This window comes from Pelophylax lessonae (assembly GCF_965119305.1).
Source record: "Pelophylax lessonae genome assembly, chromosome: 1".
Taxonomy (NCBI): domain Eukaryota; kingdom Metazoa; phylum Chordata; class Amphibia; order Anura; family Ranidae; genus Pelophylax; species Pelophylax lessonae.
In genome coordinates, this window is record NC_138768.1 from 30,366,869 (window position 1) to 30,394,326 (window position 27,458).

General features: G+C 44.8%; 1 protein-coding gene across 1 annotated transcript in view; it reads left to right on the forward strand.

Moving 5' to 3' along the window:
- Nucleotides 1-27,458, forward strand: part of LOC309567049 (vomeronasal type-2 receptor 26-like) — a gene marked incomplete at both ends in the record, with an annotated part of 114,992 nt that overhangs the window by 59,482 nt on the left and 28,052 nt on the right. Inside the window, one exon of the mRNA XM_082272371.1 lies at nucleotides 13,165-13,398. Within this exon, the coding sequence (XP_082128497.1) occupies nucleotides 13,165-13,398 (234 nt within the window). The remainder of the gene's footprint in view (nucleotides 1-13,164; nucleotides 13,399-27,458) is intronic.

Here is a 27,458-nt window from a genome sequence, read left to right on the forward strand (position 1 = left end):
GGGAGAGATGTGACGAGAGTCACTTTGGTTGGGGGGCCCATGGAACACAGCTTACCTTAGAGAGGTTGGGAAATATCTCTCTCAGCGCCCTAGGCCCCTCTTATGTCTAAGTCACCCTGTGTCTATTAGGGACACAGGGTGACCAAGAAGCCCAGTCTGGCCTGCCAAAACCAGACTTCCGCAGACTGATTGGCGATGAGAGCTTCATGCGCCCTACCAGGACAAACTTACAAACTATATGGAACTTTGTCAAGGAAGCTGCCATGATGGATTGACTCTTTGGGACTAAGGATGATCGAACTTTTCAAAACTTCGGTTCGGCCAGAACATCCGAACTTCCCGAAAGTTCGGCCCAGATTTCAGAACCCCATTGAAATCAATGGGACCCGAACTTCGGTAATAAAAAAAACACCATTTTGAAGCCCTAAAACCCAATAAATGTCCCTAAAAAGGGCCCAGGGTTCTGGGTCATACCCCAGGGACTATTAATCACACAAAAAAAAAGTTCTTAAAAATTGTCATTTTTGATAGAGAGCCAATTATTGAAAAAAAAAAAAATAATTAAAAAAAAAATGGTTTGGATTTAGTATCTGGGGGGTCTAAAAAGTGTACCTGTGAAGTTTCAGCTCTGTAGCATGTCCAGAACCAGAAAAAAAAAAAAAAGATTGTTTGTATTAGGTCACTTATAGAACAGGGATATGGCTTCTCTATTTTCACACCTTGCCGGTTTAGTAGCAAGCATTTTTTGGGCATTTTTTGGGGTCTTTTGAGGCAGGCAAAACATCTGAACTTGTGTATAGGGGTATATATACACACATGTGTAACAAGAGAAAACGTTTGTATAGGGCGCTACCTGTTTGAGCAGTTATATCAAATAAATGAGGGGGTGTAAAGTCCCTGCACAGGCAAAGTGTGCACGAAAATGCTGGTGATGGGTGAAGTGCTAAACAAGCACGTGTAAGGAGTGGGCTGACAACCACTCCTTAGAGGGTAAGGTGCTCAGTGCAAATATATATATATATATATATATATATATATATATATATATATATATATATATATATATATATATATAACCGCTCATAAACGCATAAATAAAAAGTGCACACAAAGTGTCATAAGGAATTTAATGCCTGATGGCAGTGCCAGTGAAAACATAAATAATATATTTAAACAAGTGATCAACAGTGTTAACAAAATGTCACTGACAAGTAAATAAAATCATATGAAACACACCAAGTGTATGGTATGTGTGACCGTGAATAAGTGATATTAGGCAGTGAAAGTGAATAAAATAATATAAAAGAAATGGTAAAAAAATGCCACTTGTGGGTGACACTCTCACCCTATTACCCTCTTCTGGGCAAACAAATGTAGATAAGTCACAGAGAGGGGTATTCCTCGATGGTACCAGGGGTCTCTTCAGATTCGAGTATGCCGCTGAAGGAGCTGCCTCCTTTCAAGGAGCGGATCTGTAGTACTCAAGTGGAAAAGAAAAGACCCCGATTGCGTAGTATGTAGCAGAAATTAATGTAACAAGTAGCAAAAAACTCACTATTTCGGACCGATCTCTTCAGCATAAGGACGCCGGGACGCTTCCGCTTCCGCGTTCCACGGCTCCAAACCACTAAACCGGAAGTGAAGTTTGGCGTAACTGCTCTTACACATACACATATATAGGTGTGATCGGAGCGTAACTATATTGGTGTTAATTATTTTATTAGCGCAAGTAGTGTTTTCTGCTCATTTCACACCTATATATGTGCAGGTGTATATATACATACATGGGTGTGTATATATACCCCCTATACACATGTTCAGATGTCATGCCTGACTCCAAACATGTCCTCAAAAAAATCCCTATAAACGCCTGCAGCCAAAAAGCAGGCTGACTGGCGAGAAGCCATATTAGTGCACCGAATGTGACTATCTTTTCTCTATAGCGGTCACCCTGATATGGAAGGGTTTTGTCACCCTGCCATAGCAGTCAGTGTCAGTTAACCCTACACTACACTACAGTCCCCTTACACTTAACACTTTCCCTACAGAAACTAAATTTTTGCATCTAACTAAAGTGTAAAAGAGCACCCTAACTACACTAGATATCCCTTTCCTCACACTAATAAATGCTAAATGACACTTTTTAAAATTAACAGAACTGCTTCCACGCTCTTCCATGTCCCTGTATTACAATGCTAGGAATTTGGCGGGGGCTATCTTATATACTGGGGGGCGTATTCACTAATGATTGGCCTAGGGACCCCCTAGTCACTCCAATCACATTCCTAGCATTCTCCTGCCCCCTCAATTGGCTTTTACTAATGGTTCTGGTCCAATCACAGGCTTTTAAAGCCCATTTCCTGGCCCATTGCATTTTGGTCGGTTCTGGTTGCCGAATTCCGAACTTTTTCAGCAAAAAGTTCTAAATTCGGCCGAACCTCGAACAGTCAATGTTCGGGTCGAACCGATGGTCGATCCGAACCGTTCGATCATCCCTATTTGGGACTTGTTACCCGACTAACTCAGGCACAGACCAATTGGAGGTCTGGTACCTGGTTAGTCTACCTTTGAGGGGGAAGATATGTGACAATACTCACCGTCACTGGGAGTGAAAGACAGATACTTAATGGTTTGGATTGTTTCAAATGGGGTCTGTATTTACACTTATGCTAATGTGTATTGTACTTCAATGTCAGATAGGCTCTCCCTATTGTTTGTGTTTTGAAATGGAATGTGTATTGTGTTAAGTCTGCCTGTCCCATTGTTAAATGTTAATGACCTCACATGGTTCTGTCCATATGGCTAGATAATTAGTTCAGGTTAATTCTGTTTCTGTATACAATGCCATCTGCATATGATAATGTAATCAGGCAACCCCCTGAGGGGGAGTTCCATGCTGTATATAAATTCTGTGTGACTGTTCAATAAAGTGCAATTCCAGTACAAGCTAAGATGGTGGCTAGCTTTGTATGGGGGAGGCTAGGATTTGATATCTATGTTCAGGACTGCATGGAACCACAAGTACAGTTGTGATGTGGACCACAAGTACAGTGTGGGTCGGCGGTTCCGTTACACCCCCCATTGAAATACTATAAGTTATTAGGATGGTTCAAACTCACTACTCACACGAAACAAATGTGGCTGCTCCAGGTGAGCTGGCAAGGCTGCAATCCTAGTAAGCAAGTCCATAGATAGTAGGGTGCATGCCCTGTCACTGCTGCAGGGATCAGATTGAAAGAAGAAAATGGATGGCCCCACTCTGTTGTGGAAATTTTATTATGACTAGCGTGGAAATTTTTCATGATGTGTTTTATTTAGCTTGTCGTTATGGCTCCTATTGTCGGTTTGTTTGCAATACGCTCATTAGAACGTGTACGGGTGAACCGGCATAGACATCTCTGCCAGCGGATACTCTATACGCTGGTCTGTTAGCCGGTAGAGATCTATGAGTTCAAGGATCAAGCAGCAAGGATATGACCACCAACAGGGGCCCCTGTATAATGTGCAGATTTGTTCACTCGGCGGGGACATGTTTGCACTGTGAAGTCAATATCGTTTTGATATTTATCTGCCTTTATGAAGGGATACACGCTCATATCTTTCTACTGTGCCTGATTACCATAGAGGAAACATCTAGGGGAACAGTAGTATAATCCTATTAGGCATTGTTCTCTGAGCCTTGCTGAGTGGGATTCATGCCAGTAGTAGTGGCGGGAGTGCATGCATGAGTTTGATCAGAGCAGCGTTCACGATGCAGATTCATTGTCAGTCACAACGCCCGCTGCACCACCAGACCGGAAAAAAATAAACAAAAAAAAGTGCTCTACCCACGAGGAAGGCTGGCCACCGAATGCCTGCTTCGCTGTTTGGCAGTTCCTAAATAAGTAAGGGGCGGGGCCACCTGGTGATTTCACCTGGTGGCCCGCCCCATTGTGATATCACCAACACAGCATGCACCAGTCAGTGATTTAACAAGGGAGCGGGGCCACCAGGTGACATCACATGGTGGCCCTGCGCCTTACCTATTTAAGAACTGTCAAATGGAGGAGCAGGCATTCAGCAGTCAGCCTTCCTAGCAGGTGGAGCATTTTTTTTTATTCTTCTTTCTGGTCCAACGGTGTGGCAGGCATTGTGATTGACGATGGATCTACATTGGGGGATACTTTTTGTTGATTTTTTAAAATAAAGGAGTTATGTTATGTGTTTTTTCTTATTGAGACTTTTTTTTTTGTGATGGTGATGCTCCTTCACATGGGGATGGCGGGATCTGGGAGCCCCCTTGTTCCATATTCTGATGAGCCTGCTGCTCACAGACCCCCACAAACACCACCCAGGGTTGTTAGGAAGAGGCCCTTGTCCCCATTAACATGGGGGCAAGGTGCTTTGGGTTGGGGTCATGTGGCCTAGTATGATTCAGGAGGAGAAGGTGCTCACTCCCCCCCCCCCTTTCCTGGCCTGCCAGGCCAAGCTGCATGCTTGGATAGGAGTCTGGTATGGATTTTGGGGGGACCCCACTCCTTTAATGTATTTTAAGTTTTTTAATTTTGGCGTTAGGTTCCCCTAAAACCCATACCAGACTCGAAGGGGACCCTAGGCACTATAGTTTAAGGAATTTTTCATTTTTAATGTGTCACTTTAGTCATCATTAAAATCACTGTAAAAACTATCTTTAAAAAAAAAGAAAAAAAAAATTGCATTGATACATCTTCCCCAGGTAGTACCAAGGGTCCCCATACCTTTTTAATGGCCAGAAAACTTGCATGCAAGCCTTCAAAAGGGGGACTTTTTATTTTTCTTGTTCAGGTCCCATAGAATTTAATAGGGTTCATGGTTGGGGCTGAACTTCTCCTCTTCGGGAGTTCTGGTGGGAACTGAATCGAGGGATGTTACGCCCATCAGTATTGTTGAGTAGGGATGATCGAACGGTTCGGGTCGACCATCGGTTCGACCCGAACATTGGGTGTTCGAAATTCGGCTGAATTCCAAACTTGTTGCGTTAAAAGTTCGGAATTCGGGTCACCAGAACCTCCCAAAATGCAATGGGACAGGAAGTGGGCTTTAAAAGCCTGTGATTGGCCCAGAAACGAGGGGGCAGGAGTCTGCTAGGAACGTGATTGGAGTGACTACGGGGACCAGAGGCCAATCAGGAGTGAATATGCCCCCCAGTATATAACATAGCCCCGCCTAACCTCTAGCACTGTAATACAGAGGCTTTGGAAGAGAATGGAAGCATTTGTGTTTCTCCTGCTGTGTTAAACAACGTTTGCTTCATAGCCGATTGCTTGTAAAGCTCCAGATAAGCAGAAGAGCAGTCAGCTTACAGAAAGATTGTCAGTGTAGTTAGAAATACAGTGATTGTGCTGTTTTAGTTAGAAAAAAAAAAAAATTAAAGGGACAGTGTCAGTTAGAAATTATCTTCTGCTGTATGGAGCTGTTCTTTTAGTGTGAGGAAAGGGATATGCAGTGTAGTTAGGGTACTATACACCACTATAGTTAGATTCAATAATCTAGTTTTTGTAGGGATAGTTTTAAGTGTCAGGGTTCCGTCTAGTGAGCACATTGCACTGCTGATATATCTACAGCAGGCATACGTGCTTGCTAGTCAGCTATTGTGCAAAATACATTTCAGCGATACACACATCTGCTGTATTTAGCGACAACTTTCGGTCGCATAGCAGTGTGCGTTTTGCAGGTGAATTTCACCGCGCAGAGTTGCCAAAGCCTCAGTGACAACTTAACAGCTGTCCTTGTTGTAAGCGTTAAGTCCACTGCAAAAGGCTTTGCTACTCTGCGTCACACACATGCTTTATTTAGTGACAACTTTGGGTCGCATAGCAGTGTGCGTCTTGCAGGTGATTTTCACATTGCACAGTTGATAAAGCCTCAGTGACAACTATACATAAATTAAAATTCATCACAAAAAAAAAAAAACAGATTATTTTTCTTAGAATTTCAGTAACGCAGGGATGGTGTTACCCTCCTTTCATAAAGTGCAAATAAATAAAGTGCATAAATAATCCAAAACATCCAACTAAGCAAGAACAGAGTCCTTCAAAAGTCTTTGTTTATGTAGTGCCAGAGCAATACACAGTGCCTTTAATTCAGGGTCATTGGTGTCAGTTATAGGAACTACCATACAATGTCACCACCACCAGCTCTGGCACTACATAAACAAAGACTTTTGAAGGACTCTGTTCTTGCTTAGTTGGATGTTTTGGATTATTTATGCAATTTATGCACTTTATTTATTTGCACTTTATGAAAGGAGGGTAACACCATCCCTGCGCTACTGAAATTCTAAGAAAAATAATCTGTTTTTTTTGTGATGAATTTTAATTTATGTATAGTTGTCACTGAGGCCTTATCAACTGTGCGATGTGAAAATCAGCTGCAAAACGCACACTGCTATGCGACCCAAAGCTGTCGCTAAATAAAGCAGATGTGTGCGACGCAGAGTAGCAAGCCTTTTGCAGTGGACTTAATGCTTACAACAAGAACAGCCGTTAAGTTGTCACTGAGGCTTTGGCAACTCTGCGCGGTGAAATTCACCTGCAAAATGCACACTGCTATGCGACCCAAAGTTGTCGCTAAATAAAGCAGAAGTGCATCTACATACATCTTTTGACTTCTTAAAAACATTTGGTAATAATAGCCCCATTGTGAAAATACACCCGTTAATTATATTCACATTTAAAGAGACAGCACCTTATTCAAAAAAAAACTCTAATCTTGTTCCCAGTGCACTGCATTATGTCCCTATCATACACATTGGCTGTGCAGTTGATTAGGAGCAAAAGAAAGGCGCGGTTAAGCAAAAAAGTCATTTTTGAAGGTTTGGCATGCTATAATTCTGGTTCTGGACATGCTACAGAGCTGAAACTTCACAGGTACACTTTTTAGACCCCCCCCCCCCCCCCCCAGACACTAAATCCAAAGAAATCTCTTTTTTTTTTTTTTCAATAATTGGCTCTCTATCAAAAACGACAATTTTTAAGAACTTTTTTTTGCCTGATTCATAGTCCCTGGGGCATAACCCAGAACCCTAAGCACTTTTTAGGGGCATTTATTAGGTTTTAGGGCTTCAAAATGGTGTTTTTTGATTCCCGAAGTTCGGGTCCCATTGATTTCAACGGGGTTCGGGAATCCGAACCGAACTTTTGGGAAATTCGGGTGTTCTGGTTGAACCGAACTTTTCAAAAGTTCGATCATCCCTATTGTTGAGTAGAGATGTCCCGAACTGTTCGCCGGCTGACAGTTCCTGGCGAACATCGCTTGTTTGCGTCCGCCTCTGCGGGCGAACATATGCGATGTTTGGTCCGCCCCCTATACTTCATCATTGAGGCAAACTTTGACCCTGTACCTCACAGTCAGCAGACACATTCCAGCCAATCAGCATACCCTCCCTCCCACACCCTCCCACCTCCTATAAAAAAGCAAGGGCAGCATCCATCTTAGATCATTCTGAAGCAGTGTGTTAGTGAGAGCAGGGAGAGTGTAGCTGCTGCTGCTGTTAATAGGGACAGTTGTTTGTCAGTGTTCTCGGTCTTGTTAGTCAGTGTTCTCGGTCCACTCCTGCTGTGTAAGGACAGCATCCTGACAGCACCCCAAAAAGCCCTTTTTAGGGCTGGTATTTGAGTAATTTTATATATATATATATATTCTCCCCAAAAAGGCCTTTTGAGGGCTGGTATTTGAGTAATTTATATATATATATATATATATATATATATATATATATTGTGTGCAGTTGCCTGCCCGCCATGTGTGAGAGGCCACAGACCCACAACAGACTGTACTGTGTGCACACCACACTCATTTCGGGTGGCACAGGCACAGTACCTTGCAGTTTAAAAAATATTTTTTTTTTCCTCTGTCATAATTGCAGTGAGTGTCAGGTCCACAGAGTGTACTGTGCCCACTGCAGTGCCCACCACTGATATATACGGTGGCACAGCAGCTTGCAAATTAAAAATATATATATATTTTTTTAATTGCAGTTGCCTGACCTGCCAGTGACTGTCAGGTCCACAGAGTGTACTGTGCCCACTGCAGTGCCACTGCCCACCACTGATATATACGGTGGCACAGCAGCTTGCAAATTAAAAATATATATATTTTTTTATAATTGCAGTTGCCTGGCCTGCCAGTGACTGTCAGGTCCACAGAGTGTACTGTACCCACTGCCCAACACTCCTATAGGGTGGCACAGCACCTTGCACTCATAGTACCACAAATCTAAAAAAAAATGACAGGCAGAGGCAGGCCACCCCGCAAGGGCCGTCATGGTCTTGGTGCTGTGATTTCCTTTGGCCCTAGAATAATGCCCAGTGTTCAGAAGCCACAGACCCTGAACTGAAAAAATTCTGAGGACATAGTTGACTGGCTAACACAGGACACCCAATCTTCTACAGCTTCCGCTCGGAACCTTAATGCACCATCCTCCTCCAGCTCAGCTTCGGGCACCTCTCAATTTACCACTCGCCCGCCGGCACCACCACCAACACTAGCACCACAGCCACTTCACTTGATCTGTCAGAGGAGTTATTTACACATCAGTTGGAAGAAATAAGTGATGCACAACCATTAGTGCCAGAGGATGTAGATAACGGGGATATGTCTCAGTCAGGCAGCATTATACACATGGACGTACATTGTGATGATGATGATGATGTTGTACCTGCTGCTGCTGCCTTTGCTGAGTTGTCAAGTGAAGCGGCTGATGATGACGATGTGTCCGTGGATGTCACCTGGGTGCCTGCTTGAAGAGCAGAAGAAGAGGGGGAAAGTTCAGATGGGGAGACAGAGAGGAGGAGGAGACGAGTTGGAAGCAGGGGGAGGTCATCGCAAGGAGCTAGTGGCACAGTCAGACAGCATGTATCGGCACCCGGGGTCAGCCAGACAGCACGCCAATCAACGCAAGCTGTTGCCACCACCAGAATGCCGTCATTGCAAAGCTCAGCAGTGTGGCATTTTTTTTGTGTGTCTGCCTCTGATAGCAGCGATGCCATTTGTAACCTGTGCCAAAAGAAACTGAGTCGTGGGAAGTCCAACACCCACCTAGGTACAACTGCTTTGCGAAGGCACATGATCTCACATCACAAACGCCTATGGGATCAACACATGAGTAAAAGCAGCACACAAACTCAAAGCCACCATCCTCCTCCTGGTCCAGCATCTTCAGCCACGTCAACCACTGCTATCCTCCTTGCCCCCTATCAACAACCCGCCCCTCCGCCTCTCACCTTCAGCAGTTCCTGCTCATCTGCCCACAGTCAGGTGTCTGTTAAGGAAATGTTTGAGCGTAAGAAGCCAATGTCACAGAGTCACCCCCTTGCCCGGCGTCTGACAGCTGGCTTGTCGGAACTCTTAGCCTGCCAGCTTTTACCATACAAGCTGGTGGAGTCTGAGGCCTTCAAAAAATTTGTCGCTATTGGGACACCGCAGTGGAAGGTACCCGGCCAAAAAATTTTTTTCACAAAAGGCAATCCCCAACCTGTACTCTATTGTGGAAAAGAAGTCATGTCATGTCTGGCACACAGTGTTGGGGCAAGGGTCCATCTGACCACTGATAGCTGGTCTGCAAAGCACGGTCAGGGCAGGTATATTACTTACACTGCGCATTGGGTAAACCTGCTGGCGGCTGCCAAGCATGGCATGCGTGGCTCTGCTGCAGAGGAGTTGGTGACACTGCCACGACTTGCAGGCAGGCCTGCTGCCACCTCCTCTACTCCTCCTACTCCATCCTCTTTGCTAATCTCCTCGGTTGAGTCTTGCTCCACACCAACTGCACCCCCCCAGCTCCCCAGGGGCTATTCCACATGCCGGATACGACAGTGTCACGCTGTCTTGGGGTTGACTTGCCTGAAAGCAGAGAGTCACACCGGACCAGCACTACTGTCCGCCCTGAACGCACAGGTGGATCAGTGGCTGACCCCGCACCAACTGGAGATCGGCAAAGTGGTGCGTGACAACGGAAGCAATTTGTTGGCGGCATTGAATTTGGGCAAGTTGACACATGTGCCGTGCATGGCACATGTGTTGAATCTGATTGTACCATGCTTTGTGCAGAAGTACCCAGGCTTACAGGACGTCCTCAAGCAGGCCAGGAAGGTATGTGGCCATTTCAGGCATTCCTACACGGCCATGTCGCATTTTTTAGATATTCAGCGGCGAAACAACATGCCAGTGAGGCGCTTGATTTGCGACAGCCCGACACGTTGGAATTCAACACTCCTAATGTTCGACCGCTTGCTCCAACAAGAAAAAGCCGTCAACGAGTATTTGTATGACCGGGGTGCTAGGACAGCCTCTGTGGAGCTGGGTATTTTTTTGCCACGTTACTGGACGCTCATGCGCAATGCCTGTAGGCTCATGTGTCCTTTTGAGGAGGTGACAAACCTAGTCAGTCGCACCGAAGGCACCATCAGCTACATCATCCCATATGTTTTCTTCCTGGAGCGTGCCCTGCGAAGAGTGCTGGATCAGGCCGTAGATGAGCGTGAAGAGGAAGAGTTGTGGTCACCATCACCACCAGAACCAGCCTTACCATCGCTTGCTGGACCAGCGGCAACGCTGGAAGAGGAGTCTGAGGAAGAGGAGTCAGAGGAGGAATGTGGCTTTGAGGAGGAGGAACACCAACCACAGCAGGCATCCCAGGGTGCTCGTTGTCACCTATCTGGTACCCGTGGTGTTGTACGTGGCTGGGGGAAAGAACACACCTTCAATGACATCAGTGAGGACGAGGAATTGGACATGAGTAGCTCGGCATCCAACCTTGTGCAAATGGGGTATTTCATGCTGTCGTGCCTGTTGAGGGACCCTCGTATAAAAAGGCTGAAGGAGAACGACCTGTACTGGGTGGCCACGCTACTAGACCCCCGGTATAAGCAGAAAGTGTCTGATATGTTACCGAATTACCGGCAGTCGTAAAAGATGCAGCAGTTACAAAACAAGTTAACAAGTATGCTTTACACAGCGTATAAGGGTGATGTCACAGCACAACGGGAATCCAACAGGGGAAGAGGTGAAAGTAATCCTCCTCCTACCACAACCACGCCGGCAAGGACAGGACGCTTTGCAGACGTCTTGTTGATGGAGGACATGCAGAGCTTTTTTAGTCCTACGCATCGCCACAGCCCTTCGGGGTCCACCCTCAGAGAATGACTCGACCGACAGGTAGCAGACTACCTTGCCCTAACTGCAGATATCGACACTCTGAGGAGCGATGAACCCCTTGACTACTGGGTGTGCAGGCTTGACCTGTGGCCTGAGCTATCCCAATTTTCCATTGAACTTCTGGCCTGCCCCACTTCAAGTGTCCTGTCAGAAAGGACCTTCAGCGCAGCAGGAGGTATTGTCACTGAGAAGAGAAGTCACCTAGGTCAAAAAAGTCTAGATTACCTCACCTTTATTAAGATGAATGAGGCATGGATCCCGAAGGGACTGACAGTGGGGGATGCATTTGACTAAAAAAGGCCTGATGAGATGCCTTGGGCTAAAAATGGTTCACACGCTGCTGTATTTAATCTCTGCATGCCAGATGACTTACGTGACTTCTCCGCCACCAACTACGGTTCAAGCCGCAATGTTTTAGTGCACTTTCTGCCTTGAAAACCTCAATTTTTCCGGCCGCTGCAACAATACCTCCTTTTTCAGGCATGTGTACATGCCTAATTTTTCTGGCCTCTGGTGCTACACTGTGGCGGCAAAAAAACAAAAAACAAAAAAAAGGCACATACATGTGTCAATTCCCCTTCGTGATCGTTACCTTGTTGTGGTGAAGGGGCTTGCGTATCACAATGAAGCGATCACTTCTAGGAGTATGTTGGCACACCCCAGATGATAAGGTCGTTGCTTCATTGTGAACAGACCAAAAGCGATCCGCGGGATAATTTTTCATAGAAAAAAACATTAATTTTCTTTAATTTAAAAAAAAGAGGACAGCCTCTGCGGAGCTGGGTATTTTTTGGCCGCATTACTGAATGCTCATGCACAATGGCTGTAGGCTCATGCGTCCTTTTGCGGAGGTGACAAACCTGGTCAGTCAAACCCAAGGCAACATCATCGACCTCATCCCATATGCGTTTTTTCTGGAGCATGCCCTGCGAAGAGTGCTGGATCATGCCGTAGTGTCACTAGAAGCAGCCTTGTCATTGTCGTTTGCTGGACCTATGGCAACGCAGAGAGAGGAGTCTGAAGAAGAGAAGTCAGAGGAGGAAGGTGGCTTTGAGGAGGTGGAAGACCAACCACAGCAGGCGTCCTCCTAGGCGGGCTTGTTGTCACCTTTCGGGGACCCTTGGTGTTGTACGTGGCTGGGTGGAGGAAGAGACCTTCAATGACGCCAGTGAGGACAAGGAACGGGACATGGCTAGCTTGGTATCCAACCTTGTGCAAATGGGGAGTTTGCGGTTGTGCAAATGGACTGACTGACTGACTGTTAAACGGGGAGTTTGGTCTGTCAGAGTTTGGTCAGTCACTGTGAAGTGGGTGTAACCCTTACACTACCTGATTGATACAACATCATACCTGATCGTATACACACACTGGATGTTTTAAAGCACGTTATTCCAAACAATTTAGGAATGTTAGGTGATTTATGCCCTTTATGGATTAAAACCCGACTCTGCGTCAACTACCTAATTTTCCGTGGGAATTTTGCCATGGATCCCCCTCCGGCATGCCACAGTCCAGGTGTTAGTCCCCTTGAAACAACTTGAAAACAACTTTTCCATCACTATTGTGGCCAGAAAGAGTCCCTGTGGGTTTTAAAATTTGCCTGCCTATTGAAGTCTATGGCGGTTCGCCCGGTTCGCCGGAGGCAAATTTTAGGTTCGCGACATCACTATTGTTGAGTAGACATACATTCTACAGTGCTGTGCTGCACTAGATACGTTTATCTTATGTACCTAATGCTTCTATTAAATGAGCATTGTCCCATACGAGTATACAGTGCACTGTTTTGTGTCAGATATATATGTTATTGTTGTATTTTATGGAAAATCAATAAACACTATTGAATTTAAAATAAGGCAAATAATATAAACAGAAATATTTTATTTAAAAAAAAAGTGCTGATAAAAGGAGATGGCGAAATAAGGAAAAGCAAGATACGCATAAAGAAATTAAACTTCACCTTTAACTTGTTTGAGGTTTTCTGTCTTCCAGTTGCATAAATATGTGAAACAAATAAAAAATCCATATAAGACGGCAGACAGAATGACCTTCTTTGATGAAAATGGTGAATTTCCTTTCTACTACAAAATAATAAATTTGATGAAGTCAACCCGCAGGTTTACAACAAGTGACACTGATGCTGGATTGTACACACCATGGGCTAAAGAAGAAGACCAACTTCATATTGACCCCAACAATATAACATGGGATGATCACAATAATACGGTGAGGAGGAACACATGTGGCACTTACTTTTTATGATATTGGCCACCCATTGGACAGGTTTCACAACAGATATTGAATCCGGAAGCTGCGTGGAGTGGAGTGTGAAGGAGCTGCGTGGCAGCAGGGACGCTAGAAAGCCGTGCAAGGGAAGGGTGACTGGGACCCAGTGACTGAGACAGTCTGGCTGATAGGCTGATCGGCTGATGGGGGGGGGGGGGGCGACTATACAGGGGAGTTGTGTGCTGGTAACATACTGGGAGCTGGGTGCTGGAAATATACTGAGCACTGTGTGCTGGTAACATACTGGGAGCTATGTGCTGGTAACATACTGGGAGCTGTGTGCTAGTAATATACCGAGAGCTGTGTACTGGTAACATACCGAGAGCTGTGTGCTGGTAACATACTGAGAGCTGTGTGCTGGTAGTCGCAGAGTACCTTGTGAATGGGAGCAACCTTAGTGACTGGGAGAAACCTTAGCGACTGGGAGTAGTCTTAGCGACTGGGAGTAACCTTAGTGACCAGGGATACATTGTGACACTGGGACTGGGAGTACCTTAGGGATTGGGAATACCTTAGCGACTCGGGAGTACCTAGCAACTGGTGAGCACACTAGCCACTGGGAGTAACCCTAGCAACCGGGAGTAACCCTAGTGACCGGGAGTAACCCTAGCGGCCGTGAGTACCTTGTGACATTGTGACTGGGATTACATTAGCAACTGGTGAGTACATTAGCGACTGGTGAGTACCTTAACGCCCAGGTGTACCCAAGGTTTTGACCAGGGGAGATTGAGGTAGTGAAGGTCACGAATAGCAGGCCGTTATCCTAATTATCCCCATAGAATAGAGGGTAATTGGGATGGGGATGCCACTCAGTGGACTTCTTGCTGCATGTATGCGTTCCTTGATGCACCATTCGAGGCCGAATACTGCTGTGCAAGGTGTGAGTGACTTGTATGTCTGGAAGCCCAGATCCTGGATCTAGAAAACAAGGTGGCAACACTGCGTAGCATCACCAACCTGGAAAGGAGCTTGGACCTTACCAAAAAGGTGCTGGCAGGGGCCAGCACAGAGGAGGGTGGAGACGTGGAGACACAGGGTAGGCAGTTGGGTGACAGTTAGAAGGAGGGAAAGAGGGAAGAGCGCTAGGGAGGACAGTCCTGAGTTGGTACACCCCAACAAATATGCCAAGTTGCACGATGATGGGGATATCAGCTCAGGGGTGGCAGTGCTGGAGCAAGCGGCCTCCCCGAGCTGCCAGGGGAGCGGCAGCTCCAGGAAGGAGGGGGGGGCCGAGATTCAGGAAAGGTTAGATAGGTTGTGGTACTAGGGGATTCAATTATCAAGAGGACAGAGAGGGTAATCTGTCAAAACGATCATGGAAGCCGAACGATATGTTGTTTACCGGGCGCTCGAGTTCGGCACATTGCGGATCGGGTGGACAGATTATTGGGCCGGGATGGGAAGGACCCAGCGGTCATGGTGCATGTAGGCACCAATGATCAAGTGAGAGGAAGGTGGAGGATCCTAAAAAATGATTTCAGGGACTTAGGGAATAGATTGAGGAATAGGACCTCCAAGGTGGTTTTCTCTGAAATACTGCCTGTACCTCGAGCCACACCAGAGAGGCAGAAGGAGCTTAGGGAAATGAACAAGTGGCTGAGGTACTGATGTAGGAAGGAGGTGTTTGGGTTCCTGAAGAACTGGGCCGACTTCTCAGTCGGCTACTGGCACTTTAGTAAGGATGGGCTACACCGTAATGGGGATGGTACAGCCCTATTGGGGTGAAAGATGGCCACAAAGCTGGAGAGGCTTTTAAACCAGGTGTTGGGGGGAGGGCCCTGAGGTAGAGTCAGTTACTTGGGAGCAAAGTACAGAAGATAGTATTTGAGTCAGCAGCGACAGTAGAATCATAGTGACAACCAATGGGGGATCTGTGCGGACCAATCTAAGACCGATCGACTTCTACAAAACTAAGAGGGGTATACGCAAATGCCAGGAGCCTAGCTAATTAAATGGATGAGTTGGAACTGTTAGCACATGAGGAGGACATAGACCTTGTGGGAATAACAGAAACTTGGTTCGACACCTCAAGGGTATTCTGTGTATCGGAAGGACAGGGTAGGAAAAAAAGGGGGAGGGGTATGTCTCTATGTCAAAAATAATGTAAGGGTAGTAGAGAGGAGTGACATAATGGAAGGGATGAGTACGGAGGTAGAATCCGTGTGGGTGGAACTCCATAGGGAAGAAGTAAAGGGGAAAGTAATAGTGGGGGTATGTTATAGACCACCCAACCAAAGGGAGGAGGTAGAGCTGAAATTTCTATCACTGTTGGGTACCATGGCAAAGCTGGGGTCAGTTATCATATTGGGGGACTTCAATTATCCCGACATTGACTGGGAACAAGGGTTTGCGCACACACTAAAGGCCTGTCTTTTCATGAATATCTTACAGAACAACTACATGTCTCAGTTGGTGGATTCTCCTACTAGAAAGAATACAGTGCTAGATCTTTTAATTACTAATGACACAGACCTAGTCTCAGTAGGAGTCCGGGACAACTTGGGTTCTAGCAATCACAGGGTGATCACATTTAGTGTAAATCACAATATAGCAAGGCAATAGGGGAACATACGAACACTAAACCTCAGAAGGGCAAACTTTCCTAAACTGTGCTCAATAATATAGAAAATAAACTGGGACAAAACCCTAGGAACACTAACCACGGAGGAAACATGGGAATGCTTTAGGAACATATTAGACAAAAGCATCTCACAGTGCATTCTTAAGGAAATAAGGCATACTCAGACTGGACTGGAGTGGTAAGTGGGGTCCCCCAAGGCTCAGTTTTGGGACCAATTTTGTTCAATTTATTCATGAATAGCATTGAGGATGGGAATCACTAATTCAATCTCAGTTTTTGCAGATGACACAAAATTAAGCAGGAAAATAACTTCACATCATGAAGCAGATATCCTACAAAATGACCTGAACAAAATAACAGAGTGGGCAACTACGTGGCAAATGAGGTTTACTGTAGAGAAGTGTAAGGTATTGCACTTGGGGACTAAAAACATAAATGCAAAATACACGTGGGGGGGGGACCTCTGGGGGGAATTAAGAGTGGAGAAATATCTGGGAGTCTTAGTAGAAGATAGACTAAGCAATAGCATGCAATGTCAAGCTGCAGCTGCCAAAGCTGGCAGAATATTGGCATGCATAAGGAAGGGGATATACTCCAGACATAAAACTATAATCCTACCACTTTATAAAACTTTGGTCCAGCCACATCTGAAGTACTCTGTCCAGTTCTGGTCATCCATCCTCAGAAAGGATGTGCTGGAACTGGAAAGAGTCCAAAGAAGGGCAATTAAGCTAGTTAGGGGATTGGAGGGCCTAAATTATGACGAGCGTTTACAAGCGATTGATTTTTCTCCCTAGAGAAGAGACACCTGAGAAGGGACATGATAGTGAATTACAAATACCTTAACGGCGATCTCAGCATAGAGAAAAAAATATTCAGTTGCAAGGAATGTAAGAGGACATGAGGCCATACAATGCGACAAGAGGAGAAGCAGGGTTTTTTACAGTAAGGTCAATAAGATTGTGGAACTCTCTTCCACAAATGGTGGTAACTGCGGGGAGTATGGCTACTTTTAAAAGACTCCTGGACATACATCTCCGAGATCAAAACATTCAGGGGTATGGGAAATGAATTTGTCCACACACACCTACACAGGTTGAGCTGGATGGACTGTTGTCTTTATTCAACCTCAACTACTATGTAACTATATATGTAACTATATGTAAATATTATAGTCACGCAATGACATTTCTGAGCATCACCCATGAACGTTATTGCTTCAAATATTATATTAGCCTTATCTGCACTTCACATATAAGTATAATAATACAAAAATTAAGCAAGAAAGTAAAATATTTTTAGGGATCATTTCTTACTCATACTCTACTATGGGGTACTATGGACTCTATAAGGAATTACTTATTTCCCTCAAGGTAAAATTATTTCAAGTGTATGTAACCCTTACCCTCTTATTCCTCCTGTTTGCTCTTTTAAATATATCATTGAAATAATTTAGGTATACCTGTTCCAAATGAAAAAGAAAAAACAGGCCAAGGCTGACACCATTCGGTTACAAAAATGTTTTTTTATTACACTTCAAAGGGCATATAAACTTCAATTTTCCAGTATGTTAGGCATCTTGTGTCATTGTATTCAGTTTTCTAAAAGTGATACTAAAGTCTGGTTTTTTTTTTTTTCTCCTTTAATTATTAATATTATACTGTATTTACCTGCTCTGTGCAGTTGGTTTTGCACAGAGTAGCCCAGATCCTCCTTGAGTCCCTCATCAGCGCTCCTGGCCCCTCCCTCCTGCCGTGTGCCCCCACAGCAAGCAAAAAGATTGTGTGTCAGCGCTAAATTGGTCAGTGTGTAGTAGCGTGCAATATGTGTAGATATACAGGCACAAAATAATAAGTGTAGATACATGCAGCACTCTAAATATTAAAATTATCTCATATATATATATACAGTGGGTACGGAAAGTATTCAGACCCCCTTAAATTTTTCACTCTTTGTTATATTGCAGCCATTTGCTAAAATCATTTAAGTTCATTCTTCTTCCTTATGAATGTAATGAATGTACACATAGCACCCCATACTGACAGAAAAACACAGAATTGTTGACATTGTTGCAGATTTATTAAAAAAGAAAAACTGAAATATCACATGGTCCTAAGTATTCAGACCCTTTGCTCAGTATTTAGTAGAAGCCCCCTTTTGATCTAATACAGCCAGGAGTCTTTTTGGGAAAGATGCAACAAGTCTTTCACACCTGGATTTGGGGATCCTCTGCCATTCCTCCTTGCAGATCCTCTCCAGTTCTGTCAGGTTGGATGGTAAACGTTGGTGGACAGCCATTTTTAGGTCTCTCCAGAGATGCTCAATTGGGTTTAAGTCAGGGCTCTGGCTGGGCCATTCAAAAACAGTCACGGAGTTGTTGTGAAGCCACTCCTTCGTTATTTTAGCTGTGTGCTTAGGGTCATTGTCTTGTTGGAAGGTAAACCTTCGGCCCAGTCTGAGGTCCAGAGCACTCTGGAGAAGGTTTTTGTCCAGGATATCCCTGTACTTGGCCGCATTCATCTTTCCCTCGATTGCAACCAGTGGTCCTGTCCCTGCAGCTGAAAAACACCCCCACAGCATGATGCTGCCACCACCATGCTTCACTGTTGGGACTGTATTGGACAGGTGATGAGCAGTGCCTGGTTTTCTCCACACATACCGCTTAGAATTAAGGCCAAAAAGTTCTATTTTGGTCTCATCAGACCAGAGAATCTTATTTCTCACCATCTTGGAGTCCTTCAGGTGTTTTTTAGCAAACTCCATGCGGGCTTTCATGTGTCTTACACTGAGGAGAGGCTTCCGTTGGGCCACTCTGCCATAAAGCCCAGACTGGTGGAGGGCTGCAGTGATGGTTGACTTTCTACAACTTTCTCCCATCTCCTGACTGCATCTCTGGAGCTCAGCCACAGTGATCTTTGGGTTCTTCTTTACCTCTCTCACCAAGGCTCTTCTCCCCCGATAGCTCAGTTTGGCCGGACGGCCAGCTCTAGGAAGGGTTCTGGTCGTCCCAAACGTCTTCCATTTGAGGATTATGGAGGCCACTGTGCTCTTAGGAACCTTAAGTGCAGCAGAAATATTTTTGTAACCTTGGCCAGATCTGTGCCTTGCCACAATTCTGTCTCTGAGCTCTTCAGGCAGTTCCTTTGACCTCATGATTCTCATTTGCTCTGACATGCATTGTGATCTGGAAGGTCTTATATAGACAGGTGTGTGGCTTTCCTAATCAAGTCCAATCAGTATAATCAAACACAGCTGGACTCAAATGAAGGTCTAGAACCATCTCAAGGATGATCAGAAGAAATGGAAAGCACCTGAGTTAAATATATGAGTGTCACAGCAAAGGGTCTGAATACTTAGGACCATGTGATATTTCAGTTTTTCTTTTTTAATAAATCTGCAACAATGTCAACAATTCTGTGTTTTTCTGTCAGTATGGGGTGCTATGTGTACATTCATGAGGAAGAAGAATGAACTTAAATGATTTTAGCAAATGGCTGCAATATAACAAAGAGTGAAAAATTTAAGGGGGTCTGAATACTTTCCGTACCCACTGTATATACAGTATATATAAAATAAACATTACATCTGTGTAAATAGTGTGCATGCGCGGGGACTCCGGTATGGACCACATAGCCGTGAGCTCCGCCTCGACCCGGCCGCATCGTTCTCCATTCCGCCAGCAAATAGACGGACGCCAAGCATCTAGTGTGTGGGAGGAGTGCCTGAAGAAACTTCAGGTACCAATATTGCCCTGTTCAGGGAACCGGGAGATCCGATCCAGCACTTTTTATTTTCGGGCCTAGAAATCAAAGATGGCGGCCGTGCCTCAGCCGCGCCGTCCATCCGACCCGCTCCCCAGATCCCCTCAGATCTCCCCTCTCTCCCCTCTTCACTCGCAGGCCCAGGGGACTCCAACCTTTAACATTATGGACTCTCAGGCTTCCCCAGTTTCCACGGAATCTCTCATCAGCCAGACGTTAGCTGAGCTGTTATTGTCCCCCATGGAGCCAGGCACAGCCATATACCAGGCCAGGGACCCTCCATCTGTCCATCCCACAGACATGCCTTGTGATACCAACTCCATAATGGTTACATTTTCTGAGATGCTTGACAGAGGCCTTTCTATCACAGCTGCCAGAATCACCACTAACATAAAAGCTGACTAAGGCTTCTTTCACACGGTCCGCCTCCGCAGGCGGATCCGTCTTGCTCAGCGGGGATCGATCCGCGATCCCCACTGAGCCGGGTGGATGACAGCTCCGTCTCCACTTGCAGAGCGGAGAGGGAGGTGTCTCAGCCCCTGCTGCCCTTTATGGGGGATCAGAGGAGAGCGGACCGCTTGTCCGCTCTCATCAGATCCGATCCGCTCCGATTACTGAACGGATGGAAAAATAGGGTTTCCATCTGTCCAGATTTCAGCACAGGATCGGATGCGGATGGCAGTGGGTGTCAGCGCGGAGGTGACCTCCGCTGACACCCGCTGCCCCATAGAGCTGCATGGAGGATCCGATCAGATCCGCCTAAAAAACTGACAGGCGGATCTGATCGGACCGCCCGTGTGAAAGATCCCTTAAAGAGGAGTTTCACCCTCAGAATGTACTTTTCACCATCTGCTTGCATTTTTTTACCTGGAAAAACAATTGGATAATTATAATTTTTTTTTTCATTCACTTACCTTGTTTTTAAAGAAAATATACTTACCTTCCTTCCTCTTCCCTCCCTCTGCGGACACGGTGTTCTGTGGAAAAAACATACCCGTGAACATTCCCTACCCTCGTCACTTCCGGTGCACCTACGTCATTGAACAGCTGAGCAGCTTAGCAGTGCGCATGCTCAGAGCTCCGGAGGGTAGGGGATTTTCACGGTAGTGTGTTGTAACTTTACACCGCATCAGCTGTTGCCGCGGTTACATTAAAAAATCTCGGCTGCATCATAAAATCATCTCCGCTCCTACCCCTGTCACTTCCCTGATCTCGGCTACTAAATGTAAAAGCAGCGGCGGGTGTATGAAAATATAAATCACGGAGCCGAGATCTCCGTGATTTATATTTTCATACACCCGCCGCTTTTACATTTAGTAGCCGAGACTACTAAAGTGACAGCCCTGCTAGTCACTTCCGGTGCAGGCGCGTTATTCCCTGCTGAACAGCTTCTGGGCATGCCCCTCACCCCCTACCCTCAAAATAGGCACCCATAACACGCAAGGTCTGAGCTCCCCTGTCAAGAGAAAGAAGGCCTTTCAATATTACCACTCACAAAAAGAGAAGGCTGAAGAGATTGAATCTGTTATTAACCACTTTAGCCCCGGAAGATTTGGCTGCTCAAAGACCAGGTCCTATTTTGCAATTCGGCACTGCGTGACTTTAATGGAAAATTGCGCAGTCGTGCAACACTGTACCCAAACAACATTTTTCACATTTTTTTATATGAAATTCTCAAAAAAAATGTAAAAATCAAAATGTTTTAACATTTTAGGCCAATTTGTTTTCTTCTACATATTTTTGGTAAAAAAAAAAATTGCAAGGGATGATCGAATGGTTCGGGTCCACCATCGGTTCGGCCCGAACATTGGGTGTTCGAGGTTCGGCCGAATTTAGAACTTTTTGCCAAAAAGGTCGGAATTCGGCAACCAGAACCGACCAAAATGCAATGGTTCAGGAAATGGGCTTTAAAAGCCCGTGATTGGACCAGAACCATTAGCAAAAGCCAATTGAGGGGGCAGGAGAATGCTAGGAATGTGATTGGAGTGACTAGGGGGTCCCTAGACCAATCATTAGTGAATACGCCCCCCAGTATATAAGATCGCCCCCGCCATATTCCTAGCATTGTTATACTGGACATGGAAGAGAGTGGAAGCAGTTCTGTTAATTTTACTTTAAAAGTGTCATTTAGCATTTATTAGTGTGAGGAAAGGGATATCTAGTGTAGTTAGAGTGCTCCTTTACACTTAAGTTAGCTTCAAAAATTTAGTTTCTGTAGGGAAAGTGTTAAGTGTCAGGGGACTGTAGTGTAGTGTAGGGTTAACTGGCAGTGATTGCTATGGCAGGGTGACAAAACCCTTCCATGTCAGGGTGACCGCTATAGAGAAATGATCATTTCTCTGAATAGCTTTGGGACAGGCATATGGCTTCTCACCAGCCAAGCATTTTTTTATGCTGCAGGGGCTGCCACTGCCAGTGCTTTTTTGAGGACATGTTTGATGTCAGACATGACATCTGAACATGTGTATAGGGGGTATATATAGACATATATGTCTGAATATATACCCCTAGACATATATAGGTGTGATAGTAGCAGAAATAAATGCTTGCGCTAATGAAATCATTTACAGTAATATACTTCTGCTACTATCACACCTATATATGGCTAGGTGTCTATATACATATAATTATGTGTGTAAATATACCACTATACACAAGTTCAGATGTTTTGCCTGCCTCAAAAGAACCCAAAAAAATGCCAAAAAAACGCTAGCGTCAAAAAAAATGCCCAGGTGTGTTTTTGCTGGCATTTTTTGGGGGGTTTTGGAGGCAGGCAAAACATCTGAACTTGTGCACAGTACCACTATACACAAGTTCAGATGTTTTTCCTAACTGCAAAGAACCCAAAAAAATGCCTGCTTTGAAACCGGCAAGGTGTTACAGCAGAGAAGCCAACCTCCTGTGCTGAAAGTTTTCTAATACAAGCGATCTCTTTTTTTTTTTTTTCAATAATTGGCTTTTTTATCAAAAATGACAATTTTTAAGAACTTTTTTTGTGTGATTTTGTGTCTGGGGGGTCTAAAAGGTGTACCTGTGAAGTTTCAGCTCTATAGCATGTCCAGAACCAGAAAAAAAAAGGATTGTATGTATTAGAAAACTTTCAGCTCAGGGGGTTAGCTTCTCTCCTCGGTTTTCACACCTTGCCGGTTTCAAAGCAGGCATTTTTTTGGGTTCTTTGCAGTCAGGAAAAACATCTGAACTTGTGTATAGTGGTACTGTGCACAAGTTCTGATGTTTTGCCTGCCTCCAAAAACTCCCAAAAAATGCCAGCAAAAACACACCTGGGCATTTTTTTTTTTGACGCTAGCGTTTTTTTTTGGGCATTTTTTGGGGTTCTTTTTTAGCCATATATAGGTGTGATAGTAGCAGAAATATATTACTGTAAATGATTTCATTAGCGCAAGCATATATTTCTGCTACTATCACACCTATATATGTCTAGGTGTGTATATAAATATATGTATGTGTGTATAAAAACCACTATACACAAGTTCTGATGTTTTGCCTGCCTCAAAAGAACCCCAAAAAATGCCAAAAAAAAAACGCTAGCGTCAAAAAAAAAATGCCCAGGTGTGTTTTTGCTGGCATTTTTTGGGGGGTTTTGGAGGCAGGCAAAACATCAGAACTTGTGCACAGTACCACTATACACAAGTTCAGATGTTTTTCCTGACTGCAAAGAACCCAAAAAAATGCCTGCTATTAAACCGGCAAGGTGTTACAGCAGCGAAGCCAACCTCCTGTGCTGAAAGTTTTCTAATACAAACAATCTTTTTTTTTATGGTTCTGGACATGCTACATAGCTGAAACTTCACATGTACACTTTTTAGACCCCCCCAGATACTAAATCCAAAGTAAAAATCAAAAAATCTATTTCTTTTTTTTAATTTTTCAATAATTGGCTTTTTTTTATCAAAAATGACAATTTTTAAGAACTTTTTTTTGTGTGATTTTGTGTCTGGGGGGTCTAAAAGGTGTACCTGTGAAGTTTCAGCTCTGTAACATGTCCAGAACCAGAAAAAAAGATCATATAGGTGTTAAAGGAGGGTCCCACATCCCTGTTCTACTGAAAAATTATCTTTTTTTTTTCATGGTTCTGGACATGCTACAGAGCTGAAACTTCACATGTACACCTTTTAGACCCCCCAGATACTAAATCCAAAGTCAAAATCGAAAAATCTCTCTTTTTTTTTCGTGTGATTAATAGTTAATGGGGCATGACCCAGAACCCTAGGCACTTTTTAGGGGCATGACCCAGAACCCTAGGCACTTTTTAGGGGCATTTATTGGGTTTTAGGGCTTAAAAATTGTGTTTTTTGATTACCGAAGTTCGGGTCCCATTGATTTCAATTGGCTTCTGAAATCCGGGCCGAACTTTCGGGAAGTTCGGATGTTCTGGCCGAACCGAACTTTTCAAAAGTTCGATCATCCTTAATAAGCATATTTTGATTGGTTTGCGCAAAAGTTATTGCGTTTACTAACTACGGGAAAGATTTATGTCATTTTTATTGTTTTTTTTTAACTAGTAATGGTGGCGATCTGCAACTTTTTTGTGGGACTGCGACATTGCGGCGGACAGATCGAACCCCTGACTGACATTTTTGACACTTTTGGGGTAACAGTGACATTAGTACAGTAATCAGTGCTATAAATATGCACTGTTACGGTAACAATGACACTGGCAGGGAAGGGGTTAACTTTACTGGTGATCAAGGGGTTGAGTGTGTCCCTAGGGGCGTGATTCTAACTGTGGTGGGGCGTGGCTTGTGATGTAATCACAGAGACATATACGATCCTACATAGCAGGATCACATAGCCTCTGTGATTACTTGAGTGAGAATGACAGACGGCTGTGTTTACATCAGCCGTCTGTCCTTCTCTCACTGCAGAGGGAGATCGCAAGTGGCCAGCGGCCACCGTAGCCACAGGGCACATGCACTGACTACCCAGCCGACGAGCGGGGGCGGAATCGCGCCTCTGGCAGTGCGGGCGATCGGGATCGCCCCCTAGCTCCTCCCAGGCTAGGGCCATACATGTACGGCACTTTGCCTGGGAGCACCAGACTGCCATCGTACAACTGCGGCGGGCGGTCGGCAAGTGGTTAAAAATGTAATGGGGGGCTCTGACCCGGGTCCCGACGGCTTCTAGATCCCTTATTATAAGGCTTTCTCCTCTACTCTATCGCCTTATTTAGCTTGCTTCTTTATGTGCTTCTTAAAATGTTACTCTTGGAATCAGCACTTTATTCAGCTTTCATACCTCTGATCCCCAAACCAGGGAAAGATGACAGTGAGGTGGGTAATTATCGCTCAATCTCTCTCATTAACAATGACCTAAAAATTCTCACCAAAATATTGGCCAACAGGCTCTCTTCATTCATTTCAAAATATATACACAAAGATCAAGTGGGATTCAGACAGGCAAGGCATAGACCAAATTAGACGAGCCATAGATGTTGTGTCGCTGTTGCACTCAGGATGGGCTGGAGGGCCCCAACAAGAAGGTCTCCTTTTGTTGATCGACTTACAAAAGGCGTTTGATTCTATTTCCCTGGAATCTCTTTTCTATTATTGAAAAATGGGGTTTTGGTCCAAACTTCACAAATATCCTTGGAGCGCTCTACTCCAAACCGAAAGTTAGGGTGCGGTTTCAGGGATGTTACTCTGACCCGCTCCCTATCTTGAGAGGCACACATCAGGGGTGTCCCCTGTGCCCCTTATGTTTGCAATAGCAATAGAAACTTTGGCTCAAGCAATCAGATCCCACCCAGATATTCACAGGGTCCAATGTGGCCCACATACGCATAAATGTGCTCTTTTTGCTGACGATTTGCTCCTCTTCGTTACCTCACCGCTAATATCTCGAACATTTATAAATTACTGCAATCTTTTTTTGAGCAGTCTCTGGGCTTCAAATTAACATGACTAAGTCCCACTCTTTATATATTATTATACCAGACCAGGTGCTGTCCGGCATCAAATCTCACTTTTCTTTTATCTGGAGTGAACGTGCCATCCCCTATTTGGGCATTTCCCTCACGAATAGAATAGACAGGTTGAATGACGCTAATTACCCACCTCTCTGCAAGTAACTAAGGCAAGATTTACGAAGCTGGTCCCAACTACCCCTATCCTTGCTAGGAAGGATCCATGCTTTAAAAATGACACTGTTTCCGAGGATTCTCTCTTTCTTCAGATCTATACCCATTCCCCTAGTTAGGGACCAAATTAAAAGCCTCCAATCTAAGATCATCTCTTTCATTTGGGGATCAAAAGGTCATAGAATAGGGAAGGTTTCGCTCCAGGAAAAAAGGGGGACTAGGTCTTCCTAATCTTATTTGGTATTACCAAGCTGCCTAATTGGCACAGCTTTCGGTCATCTACTCCCGAGTGGTGAAACCAGATTGGGTAACTATGGAACATCAGGCGGTACCGCTCCACACTATTGACTTCCTTATGTGGTGTCTCCCCAAATACAGACCTTCCATTTTAGCTCCAAATTTTGCACTCCCTAGCACTGTGGGACAGGCTTAAGGGTCGACCCAAACTTATTTCTTCTCTACGACCGCTATCACTCCTGCTCCAAAACCGCAACTTCACCCCGGGTTTAAATATCACTGACTTCAAATGGTGGCTAGACAAAGGCCTTTACAGGATAGGACACTTTTTCACTCCCACGGGGCCTCTTTCTATGGCCTGTTGTACAAGTAAACTCAAGATGTCCAAATTAGAACATTTCCGGTTCCACCAGATTACATATTTTTTACACTCCATTTGGAAAACCAAAACTGTTACCTCCTACTGCAAAGGCCTATGAAGTGTGGTGTGGATCAGCCATGGAGCAGAGTGGTGGGATCTCAGTAATATATGAGTCACTGTCGCAGTGTGGCCAGGCTATGCTTTGGCCTAGGAGAAGGACCTGTCCCAGGAATGGGAACCAAAGACGTGGTATTCTGCTATGATGCAGGCATACAAAGGTGTTTCGAACATCACATTAATAGAAGCCAGTTTGAAAGTTATAACAGGATGGTACCTTGTTCCTGAAAGGCTCCAACAATGCTTTCCCTCATCCTCACCACTTTGTTTCAGGGGCTTATCTCACAGAGACTCCTTTCTACACACTTGGTGGGAGTGTCCCGGAAAACCAGAGGCTTCTGGAACAAGGTTTTCCACCTGATCCGCAAATTTACTGGAGTGTCTGTGGCACAATCACCTCAAATAGCGCTTTTGAACTTTGTACCGGATAATGCTTCTAAGTTCCAAAAGCGATTGATTCACTTTATGTTGTTGGGTGCAAAGTTAACTATAGCTAAAGCTTGGAAGACCCCCACGGTTTTCTTCACCTTGCTGAAAAGAAAGATTTCCTGGATCATGACCCAGGAGAAATTGGCTAGTAGTCTCCTGAACTCTTCCCAGAAATTTGAAACTATTTGGGAACCTTGGGCAACTTACACACTCACCTCGCTGATTTTATAGTAATTTGACTCACTCTTCTGTTGGCTTTTGAGACCTTCAGGGGATGCATATCCTACTTTTGCCCCCCCCCCCTCTCCTTCCCCCCTTATCGCTTGGTGTTCCCTTTGTTTCTTTTCTCATCTCTTCTTCTACGATCTTCTCTCCTCTCCCAATGGTTAGTAACCAGTTTTGCTCAGGTAGCCTATC